Source organism: Ranitomeya variabilis, chromosome 8, assembly GCF_051348905.1.
Source record: "Ranitomeya variabilis isolate aRanVar5 chromosome 8, aRanVar5.hap1, whole genome shotgun sequence".
In the NCBI taxonomy this organism is placed as follows: domain Eukaryota; kingdom Metazoa; phylum Chordata; class Amphibia; order Anura; family Dendrobatidae; genus Ranitomeya; species Ranitomeya variabilis.
Genome location: NC_135239.1, coordinates 7,163,515 through 7,183,901, shown reverse-complemented (window position 1 = coordinate 7,183,901; position 20,387 = coordinate 7,163,515). Strand labels below are relative to the sequence as shown.

The 20,387-nt window shown below is 51.0% G+C and overlaps 1 protein-coding gene across 4 annotated transcripts; it reads right to left on the bottom strand.

Moving 5' to 3' along the window:
* Positions 1–15: 15 nt before the first annotated feature.
* Positions 16–19,623, bottom strand: KIF2C (kinesin family member 2C). 4 transcript variants are annotated; one of them, XM_077278526.1, is made up of 22 exons: positions 19,290–19,526; positions 11,992–12,086; positions 10,827–10,934; positions 9,974–10,019; positions 8,095–8,133; positions 6,771–6,884; positions 6,563–6,667; positions 6,391–6,491; positions 5,605–5,700; positions 5,283–5,337; positions 5,040–5,202; positions 4,883–4,973; positions 4,621–4,684; positions 4,411–4,502; positions 4,179–4,321; positions 3,744–3,948; positions 3,484–3,594; positions 3,186–3,253; positions 2,793–2,904; positions 2,411–2,524; positions 1,804–1,927; positions 16–1,071 (listed from the first exon to the last, which is right to left on the bottom strand). In XM_077278526.1, the coding sequence occupies exons 1-22, from the start codon at positions 19,348–19,350 to the stop codon at positions 866–868; spliced, it is 2,313 nt and encodes a 770-aa protein (XP_077134641.1). In that variant the 5' UTR covers positions 19,351–19,526; the 3' UTR covers positions 16–865. The 4 variants fall into 4 exon arrangements, with proteins under 4 accessions (XP_077134641.1, XP_077134643.1, XP_077134644.1 ...); XM_077278528.1 differs by having other exon boundaries at positions 16–445; XM_077278529.1 differs by lacking the exon at positions 8,095–8,133 and having other exon boundaries at positions 16–445; positions 19,290–19,623.
* Between the last annotated feature and the right edge of the window lie 764 nt (positions 19,624–20,387).

Here is a 20,387-nt window from a genome sequence, read left to right as displayed (position 1 = left end):
AAGACATGACATCAATAATATTCAAATTTTTATTGTTCAATATTAATAAAATATTCTGGTGTCACTAGTCAGACAACTTAAAAACTGTACATTATAGTCCATAAACCAAGGAACCCTGGGGCCTGACCTGCCCGATAGTGGCCATATGACTGCAGATCCTGAACACAGGGAGCACTACAAAAAAAAAAAAGCTCCACATCTGGAAGCAGCTTACCCGGCGTCATCCCACCCAGCGGTCAGAGCATTGTAGGGGGATCTGCAGTCAGCGGGGTCTATGCACTCCTCATTAGAAACATTAAAGTAGGACACGTGCCATTAATTATCAGGACGACATTACAGGGGTCTGCATGGCAGCACTTTTATTTTGTGGATTTCCTCTTCTTGCAGATCTGCTTGCTCGCCTGTTCCTCCATCTGCATTGCCACACGCAGCGACGTCACATTCTCTGTAGAAGACGACAAAGTGCAGGAGTGTGAACAGCTGCTATGAGTGCAAGCTATCAGTGTACGGGGCGGCCGTGACCTTCTCCAGACAGGTCGGCACTTGCAGCCAAGCAACAGAAGCTCAGGTTTTAGATCCCATCTATTAAAACTTTTGCTTTACAGCTCCCGTACTTTCATATTCTCATTTTAGAAGCTACATAGTCACATTCACAGCAGTTTTATCATGGAAATTGACAACTCCGGTCACAGTTCTGGCAAGTGGTGGGACTGACCGCTCAGCTCACGGATTGTCATGACCCTCAAAGCTTCCACAATGCACTGATGTCTATCCAGAAACTGCAAAATCTGGACTGCAGCTTTAAATGTGGATGGAGAATAGCGAGTCATGAAACTCAGGACAACAAGGGGCTAATGAAAAGTGTTTAGCGTTCATTCTCTAGTTCCCTTATACAGGGGGTATTTTTCGTCTCCGAGGCAGTGGGCACTGATGCTATAAGGAGGGGCAGCTTTGACTTTGCAGCATCAAAGATCCGGCCAGAGCAGCGCCCTTTTCTATATAGCTTGTAAATGCTGCACTCCTTGGCACTGGGAATAGACTGCAGAGGTGGCCAGTAACCTAGGCAACAAACTGTAAATCATAGAATTAAAAATTCCTATTAAACAATTTTCCCAGTTTTTAAGAAAGGGTAGACTGCAAAGTTGCTGTTTTTTGCTAGTACTTATTAGTAACTTCTTTTCTTCATTTAAATCCTTCTTTGCACACATAGGAGTCCAGTGGGCGGTCCTATTCGTGACTGACAGCCATCTCTACATGCAGTGTCACAGGCAAGACTGTCAACCACTGAAATGAACATTTTACCCCATGTTTTCCTACATAATGTGGATGTGCTCAGCTCCTGCGGATCAGACACCAGGTGTAACGTGACCGCCTCCCTTTAAGCTGACGATTTACGCACTTGCAGTATTCGATCGGCTGCTCTGACTTCCACTTCTATAAATGCAGCCTGCAGTGCAAAGAATGGGAGATTTTCATTCTGGCGCTAATGGCTACGGCCAAGGTCACGTACACAATCATTGTGTTTCTTATTCACTCATCCTGGTACATTTAGCTGACAATTTGTAACATTGTAAGTTGACGTTTTCAGCTACATTGAGTAGCCATGGTCACTAGAAACAAACCTCCATTCTTTACACTGCAGGCTGAAATTGGGGGACTGGAGAATAGAGCAAACAAACAGCGTCCACAGTGACTGCAGATTTTCTTTTAGGAATATATTTAAGAGCCTTAATAAGAGCACCCCCCATACATGAACCAACGCTGGAGGCTGTACAGACGTCTCTCGGACCCGGTGAGACTTACCACTGAGTGCCATGAACACCTTGGTGCCTTCTTGGAGGAGATATTCCAATTGTGACACAAACGCCTCCATGTCATAATCCGGCTGCTCCGTCATCTCCAACAGTTTAGACCATTCTGGTCCTTTCTGCAATGAGAAGCAGCTGAACATTAGCATGGAGACCGGACAGACCACCGTGCCACGCTGCATGTCCTGCCGAGGGGAGACCGCTTTATACATAACGTCGGGCCGAGTGTAGAGGGGGCACACAGAGCGGCCCTTACTCCGGAGGACCCAGCCTGCATTACAGCGTATACATATGAAAAGCCTCAATGTATTGCCTAGTTTACCCTGTGGGGGCGCTACAGGGAAGCTGAAAACTTGCAGGGAGACTTCTCCACAGATTACAGATCTCTGGGAAAAGCGTGGGGTCTGAGCAATGAAGGTGCATAGCCAAGGGAACCCAAGGAGCACAGCTGTGCAGGGATCTACATCTGACTGCAGCGGAATACATTATGAAATGGGATGCAGCATTGGGGCCCATGAGTTCTAGGATCAGGTGCGAGAGGTTGTACCCTCAGCCATCCCTTTAATTTACGGGTCAGTGAATCCCAGTAGCAGGGAACGTACCTGCATCATGTCCCTCAGCTCCTCCACCGTCTTCTCCTCCAGCTCCCCGATACGGCTCATTGCTGCCTGGAAACTGTTCATGTGGGATGAAAGTTCCTCATCGTTCAGCGACAGCTAAAAAGAGAACGTAAATCACCAAAAAACGTATCTAGAAGAGATCTGCCTGCTTGTGCAATGATCCATCCACACCAAGCAGATGCAGAACCCTCGTAGAGCTGGGTCACAATGTACAAGACATTGTACCAATTCCAAAAAACCCACACGTGTCAGGTTCACACTCCTTGCTGCATCATTCTCATATATTGTAATTGAGACGTCACCAACATCTGAAGTCGGCCGAACACTTCCGGGGATTCTCATTATGACGCTCAGCGTCACTCACGTGGTCCGAGCACTCGGATTCCTCCAGTCTGGATTGAGAGTCGACTCCGTTCTCAGTTTCCATCTGCGGATTGTCGGCATCATCTGCGCTGTGTGGACTCAGCTCCTTCACTCTGGGTAGGAAAGTACTTTGTGATTAATACCTTGCTGCACTGATGCTGTGGGGAGAGGGGGTCCAACAGAGGGGCAGACATCAGCTGCCAGTAGGGGGCGCTCCCTGCAGGAGGACTATACTGCTCCCAATGATTGCTGCATATATCTGAGATGCAAAATTAGCTCAGTGCAAGGAACAAAGCTGCAAAACCTATGGATAAAGCACAAGCAATATCCTGCAGTCCCTCTGCTCACACAAGGATATGAAAGCCATCATCTGATCTACACGCAGAGCGCTTACCTGTCAGCGTATCGCAGTGTGTTCAGTGTGTACTCGCAAGAGTTAAACCCAGGAGAAAGCATCGCTATCTGCAAATAAAAAGGAGGAGAGGTGCATGTATACTGCTTTACTAACATGAGAAGAGTAATGGCAGCTGAGAAAAACCTCACTGACAGCAAGCAGAGCTCCTGGAAATAGTGAGACCGTGGGCTGAGGCAGTCATGCGCAATGCAGCCCAAGCTGAAGAAAGTCCCTTTAATGCCCACATGAGGCCTCATCAGATCAGTGATGGCCGCAGTATCAGACGGGCGTCTCTTACCATGCAGGTCCGAGAGTTCTCTCCAATAAAGGAATCGCGCAGGATCTGGGTGAGTTTACTCTCTCGGAATGGGGTGTGCGCTTTATTCTGTCCCAGAGCTCGGATACACTCCTGCAAGAAATTGCAGCGGGAAGTCACAGAAAACAGTGACCCGAGCACAAGACCGCAGAGCAGCAGATAAACGAGGGTGACCGGCCCTTTAAATCCACCATACAGTATTACACGGCCCCCTAAATATACAGTCTCCATCGTTTCATTACCTTCAGTGCCAGTAAGCTGCGGTTGATCTCTGCTCCTTCCATGCGGGTGGTGCGGTCGGCGCTGGATGTATCGGCTCCTCGTTCGTTCCCAGCCAGATCCACCAGAGAGAACTTGCCGTGGAGCCGTCCCCTTCTCCGCAGGATGATCTGTAAGCAGGCGTGGGAGCGCGAGGAGCTGCTGTTCGCAAAGGTCTGACCGGAAGTTCTGTGAAAAAAGAAATGTCAGGATCCATCACTGACCAGGAGTATCTAATGTTCAGGCATTGCACCAGGAGCAGTTCTGTAATATTGGGACAAGTCTACAACCTGCGGACGGACCCCACAGGCCGCCATCAGCCTGAACCTTGTGTGAGGTGGTGCAACATTGGAAATCGCTTATCATGCAATTCCCTGCAATGTTAAGGCAATCCAGGATCCGTCTCACATGGCGCTCACCTGCAGGCGCTGCCAATTTCTATCATTTTGAAGACGTCCTCTGCACAGGTGACCTCCTTCTCCACCAGTCCCACCACCTGCACCTCCTGCTTTGCATCCTCCAGGACCCGGAGCTTCGCTTTTTTATTAAGAAGATCAAACACCTGAAACACAAAAACGTCCGGTCACCTGAAGTAAGATCCAAAGGAACAGCAGACTGAAGGGAAACGACAAGACCCCTCTAACAACCCACCTTTCCATTGTAGATCTCAAAGAAGGTCACAAACACCTCCAGATCCAGATCCCTGTACCGCGGCTGAGAGCGGAGGAGGAAGACGTCTCGCGCTGCAGAGAAGCACAGAAAGATGCTCCGTTCACAACTGACAGGACTACAATACCCAGCATGCACTACCCTTCAGAGTGCAAAACTCAGGAACTCGAATCATTAAGTTTGTGCACTTACATGCGAACGCATAGACGCCTCTGGTGACATTCTGACTCTTCCCCAAGAAGTCGCCTCCCATCGTCTACAGAGAAGGGAACAAGTCAACATGAAGATGACCCTTCTCTTCCTGGGACAGATCTGATGGTGTGGAGCTGTGGGACTGCCGATGACGCCTCCGGGTCCATACTCCTGCCATGCAGACCTCGTGCGTGCCCCTCACCATCCACCACCCGCGATGCACATGGCAGGCCTGCACTTACAAGGTGGACTCCATACTCACATGCGTTTTACCGCTTCCAGTTTGGCCATAAGCAAAGCAAGTGGCTTTCCCTCCTTCAAAGATTGACTGGACCAGAGGTCGAGCTGTGAACCTGGAGGCAACAGACGCGTGACTTCCAGGTCACAGGTAGCAGGCCGGCCGCGCCGCGCCATCTTACCTATACACCATGTCATTAGACGAGCTCTCGTCGAACGTGTAGTCGAAGCGGAAGGCCTGGTTCTCCAGGTACTTGGTCAGATCCACCTTCAGCTTTGGCTCGTGCACCAGGACGACACTTTTACTGGGGACAGTAATGATATCGATCTCCTTCCTACCCAGTTCTGGGGGAAAAACAAAGGGAAGGTCATCAGCAGAGATCTAACCAAGACCACCAGGTCCACGGCGAGGAAAAGGCACCGACCTTGTTTGTTTAGTGGCCGCTTCCTGACGCAAACACAGATACGATGTTCATCTGCCTGAAAGAGACGATCAGATCACAAGATGCGGAGAGACGGGCGGTATTCACACAGCGCAGAAGAGGCCAGAGGATGGAAGCAAGGAACGTCTGCAGCCCCCCAGGTTATATCAGGACTGGAGCGTTATAAGAGGGGCTGGTATCAGTCAGGTATAGAGGGGTCTCAGCAGTGCAGGCATGTGATGTACAGTTGTGTTCCGGGGGAAAGGACTTTACTCTTCCCACCAATCATCCAGACCCCGTGGGCAGCGCCGCCGTTTGCTCTTACCAGGTCGTCCATGCTGAGTCTCTGACAATCTAGAGTTGCTCTGAACTCTTTGATCATTTTCCCGAATTCCCAGTTTGGGACACTGGTGTCATAATCCTGTGCACAAGAAAGCAGAGACACGAGATGAGTGCACGTCCAGGCCTGGTGGACGCCCACTGTACGGTCATGATGGTGGACGCCCACTGTACGGTCATGATGGTGGACGCCCACTGTACGGTCATGATGGTGGACGCCCACTGTACGGTCATGATGGTGGACGCCCACTGTACGGTCATGATGGTGGACGCCCACTGTACGGTCATGATGGTGGACGCCCACTGTACGGTCATGATGGTGGACGCCCACTGTACGGTCATGATGGTGGACGCCCACTGTACGGTCATGATGGTGGACGCCCACTGTACGGTCATGATGGTGGACGCCCACTGTACGGTCATGATGGTGGACGCCCACTGTACGGTCATGATGGTGGACGCCCACTGTACGGTCATGATGGTGGACGCCCACTGTACGGTCATGATGGTGGACGCCCACTGTACGGTCATGATGGTGGACGCCCACTGTACGGTCATGATGGTGGACGCCCACTGTACGGTCATGTATACACCCCTCACACTGGTGACTGTTCACACACCGCAGATCTACCATCTCATCAGTGGGTACAGAGAATTTTTCTGTCTTATATGAAACTACGCCAAGATCAGCGTCGCTGGAAGTGTCAGGTGTGGGGGAGGGGAGATAATCTAATGTTAATAGTCGTCCCCCGCCGTCCTGCAGCCACCATACCTGTGCGCGCCTGCTCCGCAGCTCGGTGTTCTGCGCTCGCTGCTCCTCTCGTTTACTTTTCATTTTTTCCATTTCTTTCACTATATTGGATTTTCTTCTACCTGGAAAAAAAATTACATAAATTTGTTGATTTCCCGGCAGGCGCCTCCGTCTCACGGCTCCCGATCGTCACCTTGATTGTTCTTCGCATTAGAGCAGGTGGACTCGGCCTCAGTCACTCGCGGTAGAAGCCGTTGCTCGCCGATGCTGCTCAGCTTGGTGGATCGTGTTCTTACACCTGGGGGCGAGGATCCAGACGTCACGCTGAGCGCACACAGCACGATTAATGAAAATACCTGACAGCTTTACCGCAATGGCGCAGGAGACCGAACGCGACTCACCAGCATTGAGGTTGGGCTGCTTGGCGGGCTGCGGCGTCGCCTCCACCTCCATCTCCTGGTTCGCCAGGAGAGTCTCCGGAATGGCGGTCATCCTGCTGGAGCGTCCTCGCAGAGCTGAAACACCACCGTGGACAATTAACACATTACGTATTGACAAATGCTCCGACACCAGCAAGAAACGCGAGAACCGTGGTGGGGGATGGGACACCGGATTAGAGACATGGCAGCACATAGGAGTAGACCGGGGTTAAGAGGTGTAGAAAAGTGTAAGCCCCAAACAGCGAGGAGACGGACGCCATAAGTGATTCTGTGATTACAGGAGCGGGGACCAACGCGAATCCAACAAGTCCTTGTACTGAACCAGAGTGATGTTGCTTCCGCTCACAGCCCTGCCCGATGCCATACCCTCCAGAGCTGCGCTCCCAACCCTGCCGCTGCCATACCCTCCAGAGCTGCGCTCCCCACCCTGCCCAGTGCCATACCCTCCAGAGCTGCGCTCACAACCCTGCCCGTGTTTTATATCATATCCTCCAGTCACATCCAGAGCTATGCTCGACCCTACTGGTGCCTTATCCTCCAGTCACATCCAGAGCTGCTGTTAGATAGTTTTCTACATCAGCTGTGTCCCAGAGAGGAGCTGCAAGTATCACTCTCTGGGGTCAAACAGGAGGTGACAAAAAATAGAAGTCTAAAAGCAGCTCTGGATGTGATGAGAGTGACCCCATGAAAGGGTTGCGGTGCAGCTGGATGGTGCACATCTCAGGCTTCTCTCCCCCTCCAGAGATTGTGCTGCGCCCCATCCCAGGTATCCTGCCCTGAAGGCACCTTATGGGGGACAGTGCAGTACAGGAGTACGGGGGTCTCAATCCAGGCACTGTGCATGCTGGGATGCTCTGACCTCAGGGTCAGTACAAGGTTTGCAAAGGATTCTGGGTATATTAAATCTACAGATAAAACATGAATCAGAAGTAAAAAAAAAAAAAAAATGCAAAATAAAAATGTTCAGTCCCAACAGACTGATGGGCGATTGGTGGGGAAGGAGCGGCCGGAGCATTATCCAGAACCCCCCTATAAACGTCCTAGCTGTCAGGGTCCCCCGGCCCTGCGGTCGGGTCACCGCTCAGGATCACTGGGGTCTTCGTTAAGTCCCGTTTTACATGTGATCAATGCTACGTAGCGAGGCCCCGAAGCCTCAGACATTGCAGCCGCTGCTCAGTGCGAGAGCAGAGAGTCGCCATTATACACCCAGTACAGGGCGGTTCTGGATAAGCGGCGGGGTGAGAAGCGGCGGCGGGGTGAGGAGCGGCCGCAGTGACCCCGTTACCTGTCGGTTCTCCACTCGCCACAGAGTTCTGTGCAGACACTTCAGGGATAAAGAGGGGAGATCAGAGGCATGAAATATCCACTCGTCACTGTATATAGGGGGTGGGGATGGGACAACAGTGGGGGCACTAACCCAGGAAGGGAATTTATATAAGGTGCCACCTTCTGCCAAGTATAAGCCTCTTCATGTCTGTGCTTGGGAAAGCTGGGTCACTAATCAGTGCTCGCCGCCTCGGAGCTCCCCGCACCTGTCTCATAATTAGATCACTGGGCCACCATTACTGCCCCTCACCCAGCTTTCCCTGTTGATGAACCATTGCCATCACCCAGTGTGCCAGCCCATCTAGTAATGTGGGAAAGCTGGGTGACGACCCCTCTAAAAGGTGCTGGATGGCAGCCATAGTACTTGTCACCCAGTTTTGTAGGAAAGGACGGTCTAAGCCCCCATAATGGAAGACTAGCTGCACACCCACCCAGACCACTGACTGGCAGCCATATTGGTTCCCAGCACCCAGCTTTTTAGCAGTCTCGACAGATTTGAGTTTAAAATCGGGGCAAAGACCCTTGAGGGAGCATCCATGGCGGCCATATTGCCGGTCACCCAGCTTTCTGAAACCTGTACAAACACCTGATCAGGAAGAGACAACGAATGCATTTCCTCAGTTAGGATTCTGGTGGCAGCGCAGCACCCCAATATGTCACCACATTCTGCCACAATCTATAGATCCAGGACATAACCTGTGATGACACACAGCGGGGCCGCCGGGGCCAGCACAGCCAGCGCCTTTATGGGGAAGCAGTCAAGAAAGACCTATTTATAACCTGGACACACGAGACGAGGGACGGAGAGAACCGGAAGGGCTGCAGCCCCCACAACACCACCTGGTGCGAGGACGAGAGAGGGGCTGCCTCCCCCGGGTGCAGAGACATCAGACCGAACAGGAGCAGTGTCAGACACAGACTTCCCAACACCCGACAGCAGGAGAGTCTCAGGGTCTTCTATAAAGGGGCTTTTCCCATTTCTTTGGCTGTTTCCTGATCTCCATGTAAAGCTACAAGGGCTGGCTGGGGCTTACCTGGAATCTTCCCAGAAATGGCACCCCCTCGCCCATGGCCATATCTGGTACTGCAGCTCCAGTGAACACCAGGCATAGAGCGGTCAGGAGCCATTTCTGAATTTGTTGCTGGCTCGGTCTGGTAGGACACCATAGTTACAGGTGACCCAACGGGCCCAGCGGGATCCGTGCACTAGATCAGGATCCACAGTGAAAATGGCGGCAAATCTCAGCCCGATGCAGGGAGGACATAATCAATACTGCGCTCCGCAACTCGTCAAATTCAAGATCTGTTTGCAGTTAGCAGATCGAAATTCTGCAGCTGTTAAAACAATCTTGTGCACCCTTAACACTAAGGCTATGTGCACATGATGCAGATTTAGTGCAGAAACGCTGCAGTACTGCACTGTGATTTACAGCACAATGTAAATCAATGTGAAAAAAAAAAAAGCTGTGCACATGGTGCAGAAAAATCTGCGCAGAAACGCTGCAGATTTCAAAGAAGTGCATGTCGCTTCTTTTGTGCAGTTCTGCAGCGTTTCTGCGCCCCTCCATGATAAAAATCTTCACTGGTAAAAACTGCACCGGCGTTTTCTGCCAGGAGATGCAGATATAGTGCAGAAAATTCTGCACCACATTTCCTACGTGTGCACATAGCCTTAGACTTCTGAGGGTCTGTTACAGTGTACCAGTGATGTCAGCCGTCCACAATAAGCAGCCTGCAGTCCAGACTGACCATGCCCCCCCAAATATCATAGGATAAAGGGGAACCCTCCATGATCAAAGCACCAGCTGTATCTGACTGACAGCGGGCACAGAGCTCACCTTCCTTGGGCGCAGGAATCCGGGAAATGGTTCTTCTTTTTGAATTCTGTAGAAAAGAAAGTGACACTTAGGAACACCGGCGCAACGCCCCCCTCCTCCCACTGCAAGGGGGAACACCGGCACACCGCCCCCCTCCTCCCACTGCAAGGGGGAACACCGGCGCACCGCCCCCCTCCTCCCACTGCAAGGGGGAACACCGGCGCACCGCCCCCCTCCTCCCACTGCAAGGGGGAACACCGGCGCACCGCCCCCTCCTCCCACTAAAAGGGGGAACACCTTTGTACCTTGAATTTGGTTAAACAAACAAGTATCGGATTTAAAAAAAAAACAAAGGGGAAAACCGGTGCACCGCCCCCCCCCCCCCCCCACTGCAAGGAGGAACATCAGCGCACCGCCCCCCCCCCCCACTGCAAAGGGGACCATGGGCGCACCGCCCTCCCCACTACAAGGGCGAACACCGGAGCGCCATACGCCCCCTTCCCCCTAAGAGCGAACACCGGTGCGCTGCCCCCATACATGGTGCCCTGTATTAATATGTCTGCTCCATTAGGTTCTGCTCCATGTAGGAATAAGCACGACGCCTCCACTACAGCGCAGCCACAGACCCTCACAATGGCTGACTGTGCTTGTTGCCATCACCCCATATTTCATACTCCAATATGAGGAGTCTCCATTATATCCAACACCCGGAGGAACCTGCAGGGTAAAGGAGCGGGGATACTCCTGCGGCCCCCCGACCACGCTCAGCTCGCAGGAGATGCTGCATACAGAATACGAGATTACAGCAGTTCTGGCCCCTGTGGCCCCCACAGCGTGCACGTTACCAACCTTCCCTGAAAACCAGCGTCTCTACCTGGGAGGCCTCGTTCCTCTGCGGGGCCATGTTCTCCTTCACACTGGGCAGCTCGTACATCGCTTCCAGTAACTCCGGGTTCACTTTCCCCACATCCACAAAGGAGATCTGCAAGAACAGGAAGATTTTAACCATCCAAGGAGTTAAGGGGAAGAGAGAGGAAGGAAAGAGAATAAAAAAAAAGAGCAAAAAAAAAAAAAAAAAAAAAAAGCAGGGGCGGTTCCTCCAAAATAGAAGATAAATCTGGGGTCACAGGTTGGGGCAAGTCATCCCTAGAGCAGGGTCTGCAGCTCTGCACCTGCAGGACTCCGATCCGGGCGGCTAATCTTAGTACAGCAGTAATCCGTGCAGACCCCGAGAGCAGCGAGGCGCAGCAGGTGTCCTGTTACCTCCAGTTATTTCAGGAAGCATCGCTCAGACGCCCCGACATCACACGGGGCACAGACTCTGCCCCTGAAAGGCTTCCTGCACAGGTGGCCGACGTCAGGGCTCCTGATACACAGGCGAGTGCCCTTCAATGACAGTCGACCATTTTCATCACGGGGGGGGGGGGGGGGGTATGGCACAGGCTCAGGAGTGAAGTTATACTGCGGTGCCAGCTCAATCTGACTGCTGCATGTCCATTTACACTACACAATAAAGGAGGCCTCCGGAGCAGCGCTGACACTGGGGCACTGGGCACTTTGACACTGCGGGGGCGCTGCTTTTTAGAACCCTGCGCACTTTGCTTTGTTCCTTTCTGGGTTAAAGATAAAAGGAACAATGTCAGTCACATCTGACTATCTGACTGAGAGTACGTGGTTTGCGACGGTCTGCAACCTCGGGGTCTGAGGGAACAGACAAGAATACGAGAATGAAGGCGATGTCCCCTTCACTGTTTTTATCCTGCCCCGGGGGGGGGGGGGGGGGGGGGGGGGGGGTGTGAAATGGGGTCCAGTAAACCTTCCCCCATCATTAGTCTCAGGATTGGGGGTCACAGAGGTCGTGGAAAGAAACAGTTTATCGCCATTCGCACTGGTGAAGACTGGAGCTGCTGATGACCACAATGAGACACTACAGCAGTGAGACTTCTCCCTGGGGATACGGGGAAACTGTGAGAGCTCAGTATAACCTGCTGCACTCGTCACCCGTGACTACGCCGGCCGCCATTAAGCAGCACACGCACCTCCTTCCCTTTGCTCGCGCTGCCTTCTTTCCATTCCACGTGCACTGACAGCCGGTCCGGGTCAACAGATGTGATGTTTGCGCTGTGAACGGCCCCTGAAATACAGAAGAGACAACATGTGACCAAAGCGGGGGCAAGAAACCGAACCAAAGATTGCAGGAAATCCTCAACCACACTGCACAGTCAGAGCCAACATGCGGAGGGCCCCCAGACTGACGACCACGAGGGTCTCCGGGGACGTCTGCTGCTCAGGAAGACCCATTCCAAGTAGCCATGCCTGGACGGCGGCTTCGAGGCTAGCCCTGGGCATACTGATAGGGAATGTAGATTGTGAGCCTCGATGGGGACAGTGCTGATGACTGAAGCTGTGGAATTAATGGCGACATAAAAGTGAGTAAAATAAACAATTGTACTTTGGGCAAGGTCTGGGGGGATTCTTCGGCTGGAGGCCTCTCAGAGCTCTCCAGCCTCCTTTCTTTTCAGGCATTGCAGTATCCAGACAGTGTGTCGCACTGGGCGCGTGCATGAGAACTTCCAGGTCTGAGGCCGGCGGCAGGAAGCGACATCACACGCCGGCTTCACTGAACCAGATGCAGGGATTCTTGCGTTCCACGCTACAACGTATCAGAGATTAAAGCGTAGATAGGTGTCGGCTGCCCCCCACACCTGGACATCGAGGGGGAGGAGGTCCTCTAATGAGAGGACAGGTGCTGAGGTCTGGTCGCCTATATAAGAGCCCTGGACAAGGAAGACATCTAAGGTAGGACCAACCCTATATGGTGGTAGCATGGAGATGTCAGGTTCCTCTCGCTCTGCATCTGCAGATCCCAGCACTGACCTGATCCCAGTAAGTACTCTGGCACTGGGCATCCATTCCCTGTGTGCAGGTTTTAGAGCCTTATTATTCCTTCTCCCCTTTACTTGTAGGGGGACAAGGAACCTGCACCAGGAAGGGAGTCCAAGACTTCAAGGAGATATGCAGACCGAACATACTAACAAGTAATGAAACGTTGGATTTATAACAACAACTAAGATAGTAGTATATTAAAGTGACAGTGCACATAAATCCAAACTGAGCAGGGGGGAGTTAAAAATGCAAAATTTTATTATAGAGAAACATCACGAAGCCAAGGCGGTGAAACGCGCGTCGAGGCTCTCCATACCCCGCTGCACGCCCACACTCTGCTGCTGCCATGACTTCTGAAGGTAATATGAACTAGCTTTATCCGGCATTCTGCCCAGTACTGTGCTAGCGTGCTATCGCCTCTTATTATTTATTATTATTTGTAGATTGTAAGCTCTCACGAGCAGGGTCGTCTTATTTTTGCTTTATTACTGTATTGTTAACATTGTTACCTATGACTGTTGTGTTTGAAACTGTTAAACTGTAAAGCGCTGCGGAATATGTTGGCGCTATATAAATAAAGATTATTATTATTATTATTATATCTATTTAAGATTCAGGCACATAGTGCCTTTATTTGTCTGTGGAGTTATGCATTACTACTGATCAGTAATTTACTGTTATCGTATGTAGCCCCTATACTGGCAGTGGTGTATGCTGTGGCTCGTGTAGCGGGGGGTTTATATGTGTTTCTTTATGCGCCTACCCTACCATCTGAGGCGCTTACCATCTAGCTGGTGTTTTTCTGCCACTCTTAGCCGTTGTCTCTGTATTGATTTATGTTGTGATGTTTCTCTATAATAAAATTTTGCATTTTTAACTCCCCCCTGCTCAGTTTGGATTTATGTGCACTGTCACTTTAATATACTACTATCTTAGTTGTTATTATAAATCCAACGTTTCATTACTTATTAGTATGTTCGGTCTCCATAGTTTCTATATATATATATATATATATATATATATATATATATATATATATATATATATATATATATATATATATATATATATATATATATATATATATATATATATATTCCTGGGTGGCTCCTAGGACTTTTTTGTAGGTGTTTTCAAGGAGATATACAGTCTGTACAAAAAAGCTGGCCTCTTCACATAAGAAGACATTATGTAAAGAGTGTATAATGTCACTGGTGATCCCTGTATAACCTGTACACTATATACAGAGCTCCTGTGTATAATGTCACTGGTGATCCCTGTATTACCTGTACACTATATACAGAGCTCCTGTGTATAATGTCACTGGTGATCCCTGTATTACCTGTACACTATATACAGAGCTCCTGTGTATGTCACTGGTGATCCCTGTATTACCTGTACACTATATACAGAGCTCCTGTGTATAATGTCACTGGTGATCCCTGTATTACCTGTACACTATATACAGAGCTCCTGTGTATAATGTCACTGGTGATCCCTGTATTACCTGTACACTATATACAGAGCTCCTGTGTATAATGTCACTGGTGATCACTATTACCTGTACACTATATACAGAGCTAATCTGTATAATGTTACTGGTGATCACTATTACTTGTATACTATATAAAGAGCTCATGTGGATAATGTCACTGGTGATCACTATATTATCTGTACACTGACACTATATACAGAGCTCCTGTGTATAATGTCACTGGTGATCCCTGTATTACCTGTACACTATATACAGAGCTCCTGTGTATAATGTCACTGGTGATCCCTGTATTACCTGTACACTATATACAGAGCTCCTGTGTATAATGTCACTGGTGAACCCTGTATTACCTGTACACGGACTCTATACAGCTCTCTTGTGTATAATCGCACTTAGTATTGTATTTTTTTTTTTTTAATTAATGACCGGTATTGTAGTATTCGGTCACTATGTGGTGGTAACATGTGGTCTGGCCATGGTGAGGCTGTATTGGTCCCTTGTATGTGCTATTATTTGGTCACTAAGAATTATTGAGGACCATGATTGAGGTGGAAACTAGTCGGTGGCTTCATCTGTTGTCTGGTCTGCTATCTGCTACCATTCCTGCTTTTAATGTTTTTGTAAAATAATCTTGAAGTTTTACTTACTGGGAGGACGTTTTGCTGGAGAATCCACTATTTTTCTCTGGTTACAATGTGTCACTTATGGCAAGTGCTGGTATCAGGGGTTGTCACATTAGGGGTCTCTGGCTACAATGTGTCACTTATTAGGGCAGGTATCGGGGGGGTGGTCACATTATTGGGGTCTCTGGATACAATGTCACTTATTAGGGCAGGTGCCGGTCCCAGGGGTCACATTATTGGGGGTCTCTGGATACAATGTCACTTATTAGGGCAGGTGCCGGTCCCAGGGGTCACGTTATTGGGGGTCTCTGGTCACAATGTCACTTATTAGGGCAGGTATCGGAGGGGTGGCCACATTATCGGGGGTCTCTGGATACAATGTTACTTATTAGGGCAGGTGCCGGTCCCAGGGGTCACATTATCAGGGGTCTCTGGATACAATGTCACATATTAGGGCAGGTATCGGAGGGGTGGTCACATTATCGGGGGTCTCTGGTCACAATGTTACGTATTAGGGCAGGTGCAGGTATCGGGGGCGGTCACATTATCGGGGGTCTCTGGATACAATGTTACTTATTAGGGCAGGTGCCGGTCCCAGGGGTCACATTATCGGGGGTCTCTGGATACAATGTCACTTATTAGGGCAGGTGCCGGTCCCAGGGGTCACATTATTGGGGGTCTCTGGTCACAATGTCACTTATTAGGGCAGGTATCGGAGGGGTGGTCACATTATCGGGGGTCTCTGGATACAATGTCACTTATTAGGGCAGGTATTGGAGGGGTGGTCACATTATCGGGGGTCTCTGGATACAATGTTACTTATTAGGGCAGGTGCCGGTCCCAGGGGTCACATTATTGGGGGTCTCTGGATACAATGTCACTTATTAGGGCAGGTGCCGGTCCCAGGGGTCACGTTATTGGGGGTCTCTGGTCACAATGTCACTTATTAGGGCAGGTATCGGAGGGGTGGCCACATTATCGGGGGTCTCTGGATACAATGTTACTTATTAGGGCAGGTGCCGGTCCCAGGGGTCACATTATCAGGGGTCTCTGGATACAATGTCACATATTAGGGCAGGTATCGGAGGGGTGGTCACATTATCGGGGGTCTCTGGTCACAATGTTACGTATTAGGGCAGGTGCAGGTATCGGGGGCGGTCACATTATCGGGGGTCTCTGGATACAATGTTACTTATTAGGGCAGGTGCCGGTCCCAGGGGTCACATTATCGGGGGTCTCTGGATACAATGTCACTTATTAGGGCAGGTGCCGGTCCCAGGGGTCACATTATTGGGGGTCTCTGGTCACAATGTCACTTATTAGGGCAGGTATCGGAGGGGTGGTCACATTATCGGGGGTCTCTGGATACAATGTCACTTATTAGGGCAGGTATTGGAGGGGTGGTCACATTATCGGGGGGTCTCTGGATACAATGTTACTTATTAGGGCAGGTGCCGGTCCCAGGGGTCACATTATTGGGGGTCTCTGGTCACAATGTCACTTATTAGGGCAGGTATCGGAGGGGTGGTCACATTATCGGGGGTCTCTGGATACAATGTCACTTATTAGGGCAGGTATTGGAGGGGTGGTCACATTATCGGGGGTCTCTGGATACAATGTTACTTATTAGGGCAGGTGCCGGTCTCAGGGGTCACATTATCGGGGGGTCTCTGGATACAATGTTACTTATTAGGGCAGGTGCCGGTCCCAGGGGTCACATTATCGGGGGTCTCTGGATACAATGTCACATATTAGGGCAGGTATCGGAGGGGTGGTCACATTATCAGGGGTCTCTGGTCACAATGTTACTTATTAGGGCAGGTGCAGGTATCGGGGGCGGTCACATTATCGGGGGTCTCTGGATACAATGTCACTTATTAGGGCAGGTGCCGGTCTCAGGGGTCACATTATCGGGGGTCTCTGGATACAATGTTCCTTATTAGGGCAGGTGCCGGTCTCAGGGGTCACATTATCGGGGGTCTCTGGATACAATGTTACTTATTAGGGCAGGTGCCGGTCTCAGGGGTCACATTATCGGGGGGTCTCTGGATACAATGTTACTTATTAGGGCAGGTGCCGGTCCCAGGGGGTCACATTATCGGGGGTCTCTGGATACAATGTCACATATTAGGGCAGGTATCGGAGGGGTGGTCACATTATCAGGGGTCTCTGGTCACAATGTTACTTATTAGGGCAGGTGCAGGTATCGGGGGCGGTCACATTATCGGGGGTCTCTGGATACAATGTTACTTATTAGGGCAGGTGCAGGTATCGGGGGCGGTCACATTATCGGGGGTCTCTGGATACAATGTTACTTATTAGGGCAGGTGCAGGTATCGGGGGCGGTCACATTATCGGGGGTCTCTGGATACAATGTTACTTATTAGGGCAGGTGCAGGTATCGGGGGCGGTCACATTATCGGGGGTCTCTGGATACAATGTCACTTATTAGGGCAGGTGCCGGTCCCAGGGGTCACATTATTGGGGGTCTCTGGTCACAATGTCACTTATTAGGGCAGGTATCGGAGGGGTGGTCACATTATCGGGGGTCTCTGGATACAATGTCACTTATTAGGGCAGGTATTGGAGGGGTGGTCACATTATCGGGGGTCTCTGGATACAATGTTACTTATTAGGGCAGGTGCCGGTCCCAGGGGTCACATTATTGGGGGTCTCTGGATACAATGTCACTTATTGGGGCAGGTGCCGGTCCCAGGGGTCACGTTATTGGGGGTCTCTGGTCACAATGTCACTTATTAGGGCAGGTATCGGAGGGGTTGCCACATTATCGGGGGTCTCTGGATACAATGTTACTTATTAGGGCAGGTGCCGGTCCCAGGGGTCACATTATCAGGGGTCTCTGGATACAATGTCACATATTAGGGCAGGTATCGGAGGGGTGGTCACATTATCGGGGGTCTCTGGTCACAATGTTACGTATTAGGGCAGGTGCAGGTATCGGGGGCGGTCACATTATCGGGGGTCTCTGGATACAATGTTACTTATTAGGGCAGGTGCCGGTCCCAGGGGTCACATTATCGGGGGTCTCTGGATACAATGTCACTTATTAGGGCAGGTGCCGGTCCCAGGGGTCACATTATTGGGGGTCTCTGGTCACAATGTCACTTATTAGGGCAGGTATCGGAGGGGTGGTCACATTATCGGGGGTCTCTGGATACAATGTCACTTATTAGGGCAGGTATTGGAGGGGTGGTCACATTATCGGGGGTCTCTGGATACAATGTTACTTAATTAGGGCAGGTGCCGGTCCCAGGGGTCACATTATCGGGGGTCTCTGGATACAATGTCACATATTAGGGCAGGTATCGGAGGGGTGGTCACATTATCGGGGGTCTCTGGTCACAATGTTACTTATTAGGGCAGGTGCAGGTATCGGGGGCGGTCACATTATCGGGGGTCTCTGGATACAATGTTACTTATTAGGGCAGGTGCCGGTCTCAGGGGTCACATTATCGGGGGTCTCTGGATACAATGTTCCTTATTAGGGCAGGTGCCGGTCTCAGGGGTCACATTATCGGGGGTCTCTGGATACAATGTTACTTATTAGGGCAGGTGCCGGTCTCAGGGGTCACATTATCGGGGGGTCTCTGGATACAATGTTACTTATTAGGGCAGGTGCCGGTCCCAGGGGTCACATTATCGGGGGTCTCTGGATACAATGTTACTTATTAGGGCAGGTGCCGGTCTCAGGGGTCACATTATCGGGGGGTCTCTGGATACAATGTTACTTATTAGGGCAGGTGCCGGTCCCAGGGGTCACATTATCGGGGGGTCTCTGGATACAATGTTACTTATTAGGGCAGGTGCCGGTCCCAGGGGGTCACATTATCGGGGGTCTCTGGATACAATGTCACATATTAGGGCAGGTATCGGAGGGGTGGTCACATTATCAGGGGTCTCTGGTCACAATGTTACTTATTAGGGCAGGTGCAGGTATCGGGGGCGGTCACATTATCGGGGGTCTCTGGATACAATGTTACTTATTAGGGCAGGTGCAGGTATCGGGGGCGGTCACATTATCGGGGGTCTCTGGATACAATGTCACTTATTAGGGCAGGTTCCGGTCTCAGGGGTCACATTATCGGGGGGTCTCTGGATACAATGTATCCCCTATTATGGCCGCTCCCGCACACGGCGCCACCTGGCGGTAGCCATAGTGACAACACGTTAGAGTGACGGGTATCAGCCAGTCACGTGGCCGAGGCGCTGCAGTCCGTCACCGGGAGCCAATGGACGCCTGGGACAGGGGCGGGACACGGTTTGAATTTCGCCCACCCCGTTCCGAGAGCAGACGGTGCCGGTCAGAACTCACCATTGCTCCGCATAATCTTGATAACCAGGCCGTTCACCAGTCTTCTCGACAACAGCTCCATGACGACTCCCCGACAGCCAACTACAAGCAAGAAGAGAGGGGAAGAACCAAGGAGCGCTCCGTGTGACACCGTGTCCGCTGCCTGTCCCTGCCTCGTCCGGTAACAGCTATGGCCGCTCTGCAGCACCGTAACCTCCCGGAAAACCCGCCGCCACTTTTTAAACAAGACACGCCCCCTAATACGTCATGACGCATGGCGTCTCTAACTACAAGAGATGAAACGCATGCGCAGAGGTTAAACATCCGATCCTAGCAGGCACGGGGAACGGGGAACGGTACGGGACAGGACACAGACAGACAGAGCCAAAGCGGAGCGGCCTCATCCGAGGAACCGCTATTGTGCAGAAGAGCCCCCATAATAAAGACAGAAGAGCCCCCACAGTGCCCCATAATAAAGACAGAAGAGCCCCCACAGTGCCCCATAATAAAGACAGAAGAGCCCCCACAGTGCCCCCATAATAAAGACCGAAGAGCCCCAACAGTGCCCCCATAATAAAGACAGAAGAGCCTCCACAGTGCCCCATAATAAAGACAGAAGAGCCCCCACAGTGCCCCCCATAATAAAGACAGAAGAGCCCCCACAGTGCCCCATAATAAAGACAGAAGAGCCCCCACAGTGCCCCCATAATAAAGACAGAAGAGCCTCCACAGTGCCCCATAATAAAGACAGAAGAGCCCCCACAGTGCCCCCATAATAAAGACCGAAGAGCCCCCACAGTGCCCCATAATAAAGACAGAAGAGCCTCCACAGTGCCCCATAATAAAGACAGAAGAGCCCCCACAGTGCCCCCATAATAAAGACCGAAGAGCCCCCACAGTGCCCCATAATAAAGACAGAAGAGCCCCCACAGTGCCCCCATAATAAAGACAGAAGAGCCCCCACAGTGCCCCCCATAATAAAGACAGAAGAGCCCCCACAGTGCCCCATAATAAAGACAGAAGAGCCCCCACAGTGCCCCGATAATAAAGACAGAAGAGCCCCCACAGTGCCCCCATAATAAAGACAGAAGAGCCCCCACAGTGCCCCCATAATAAAGA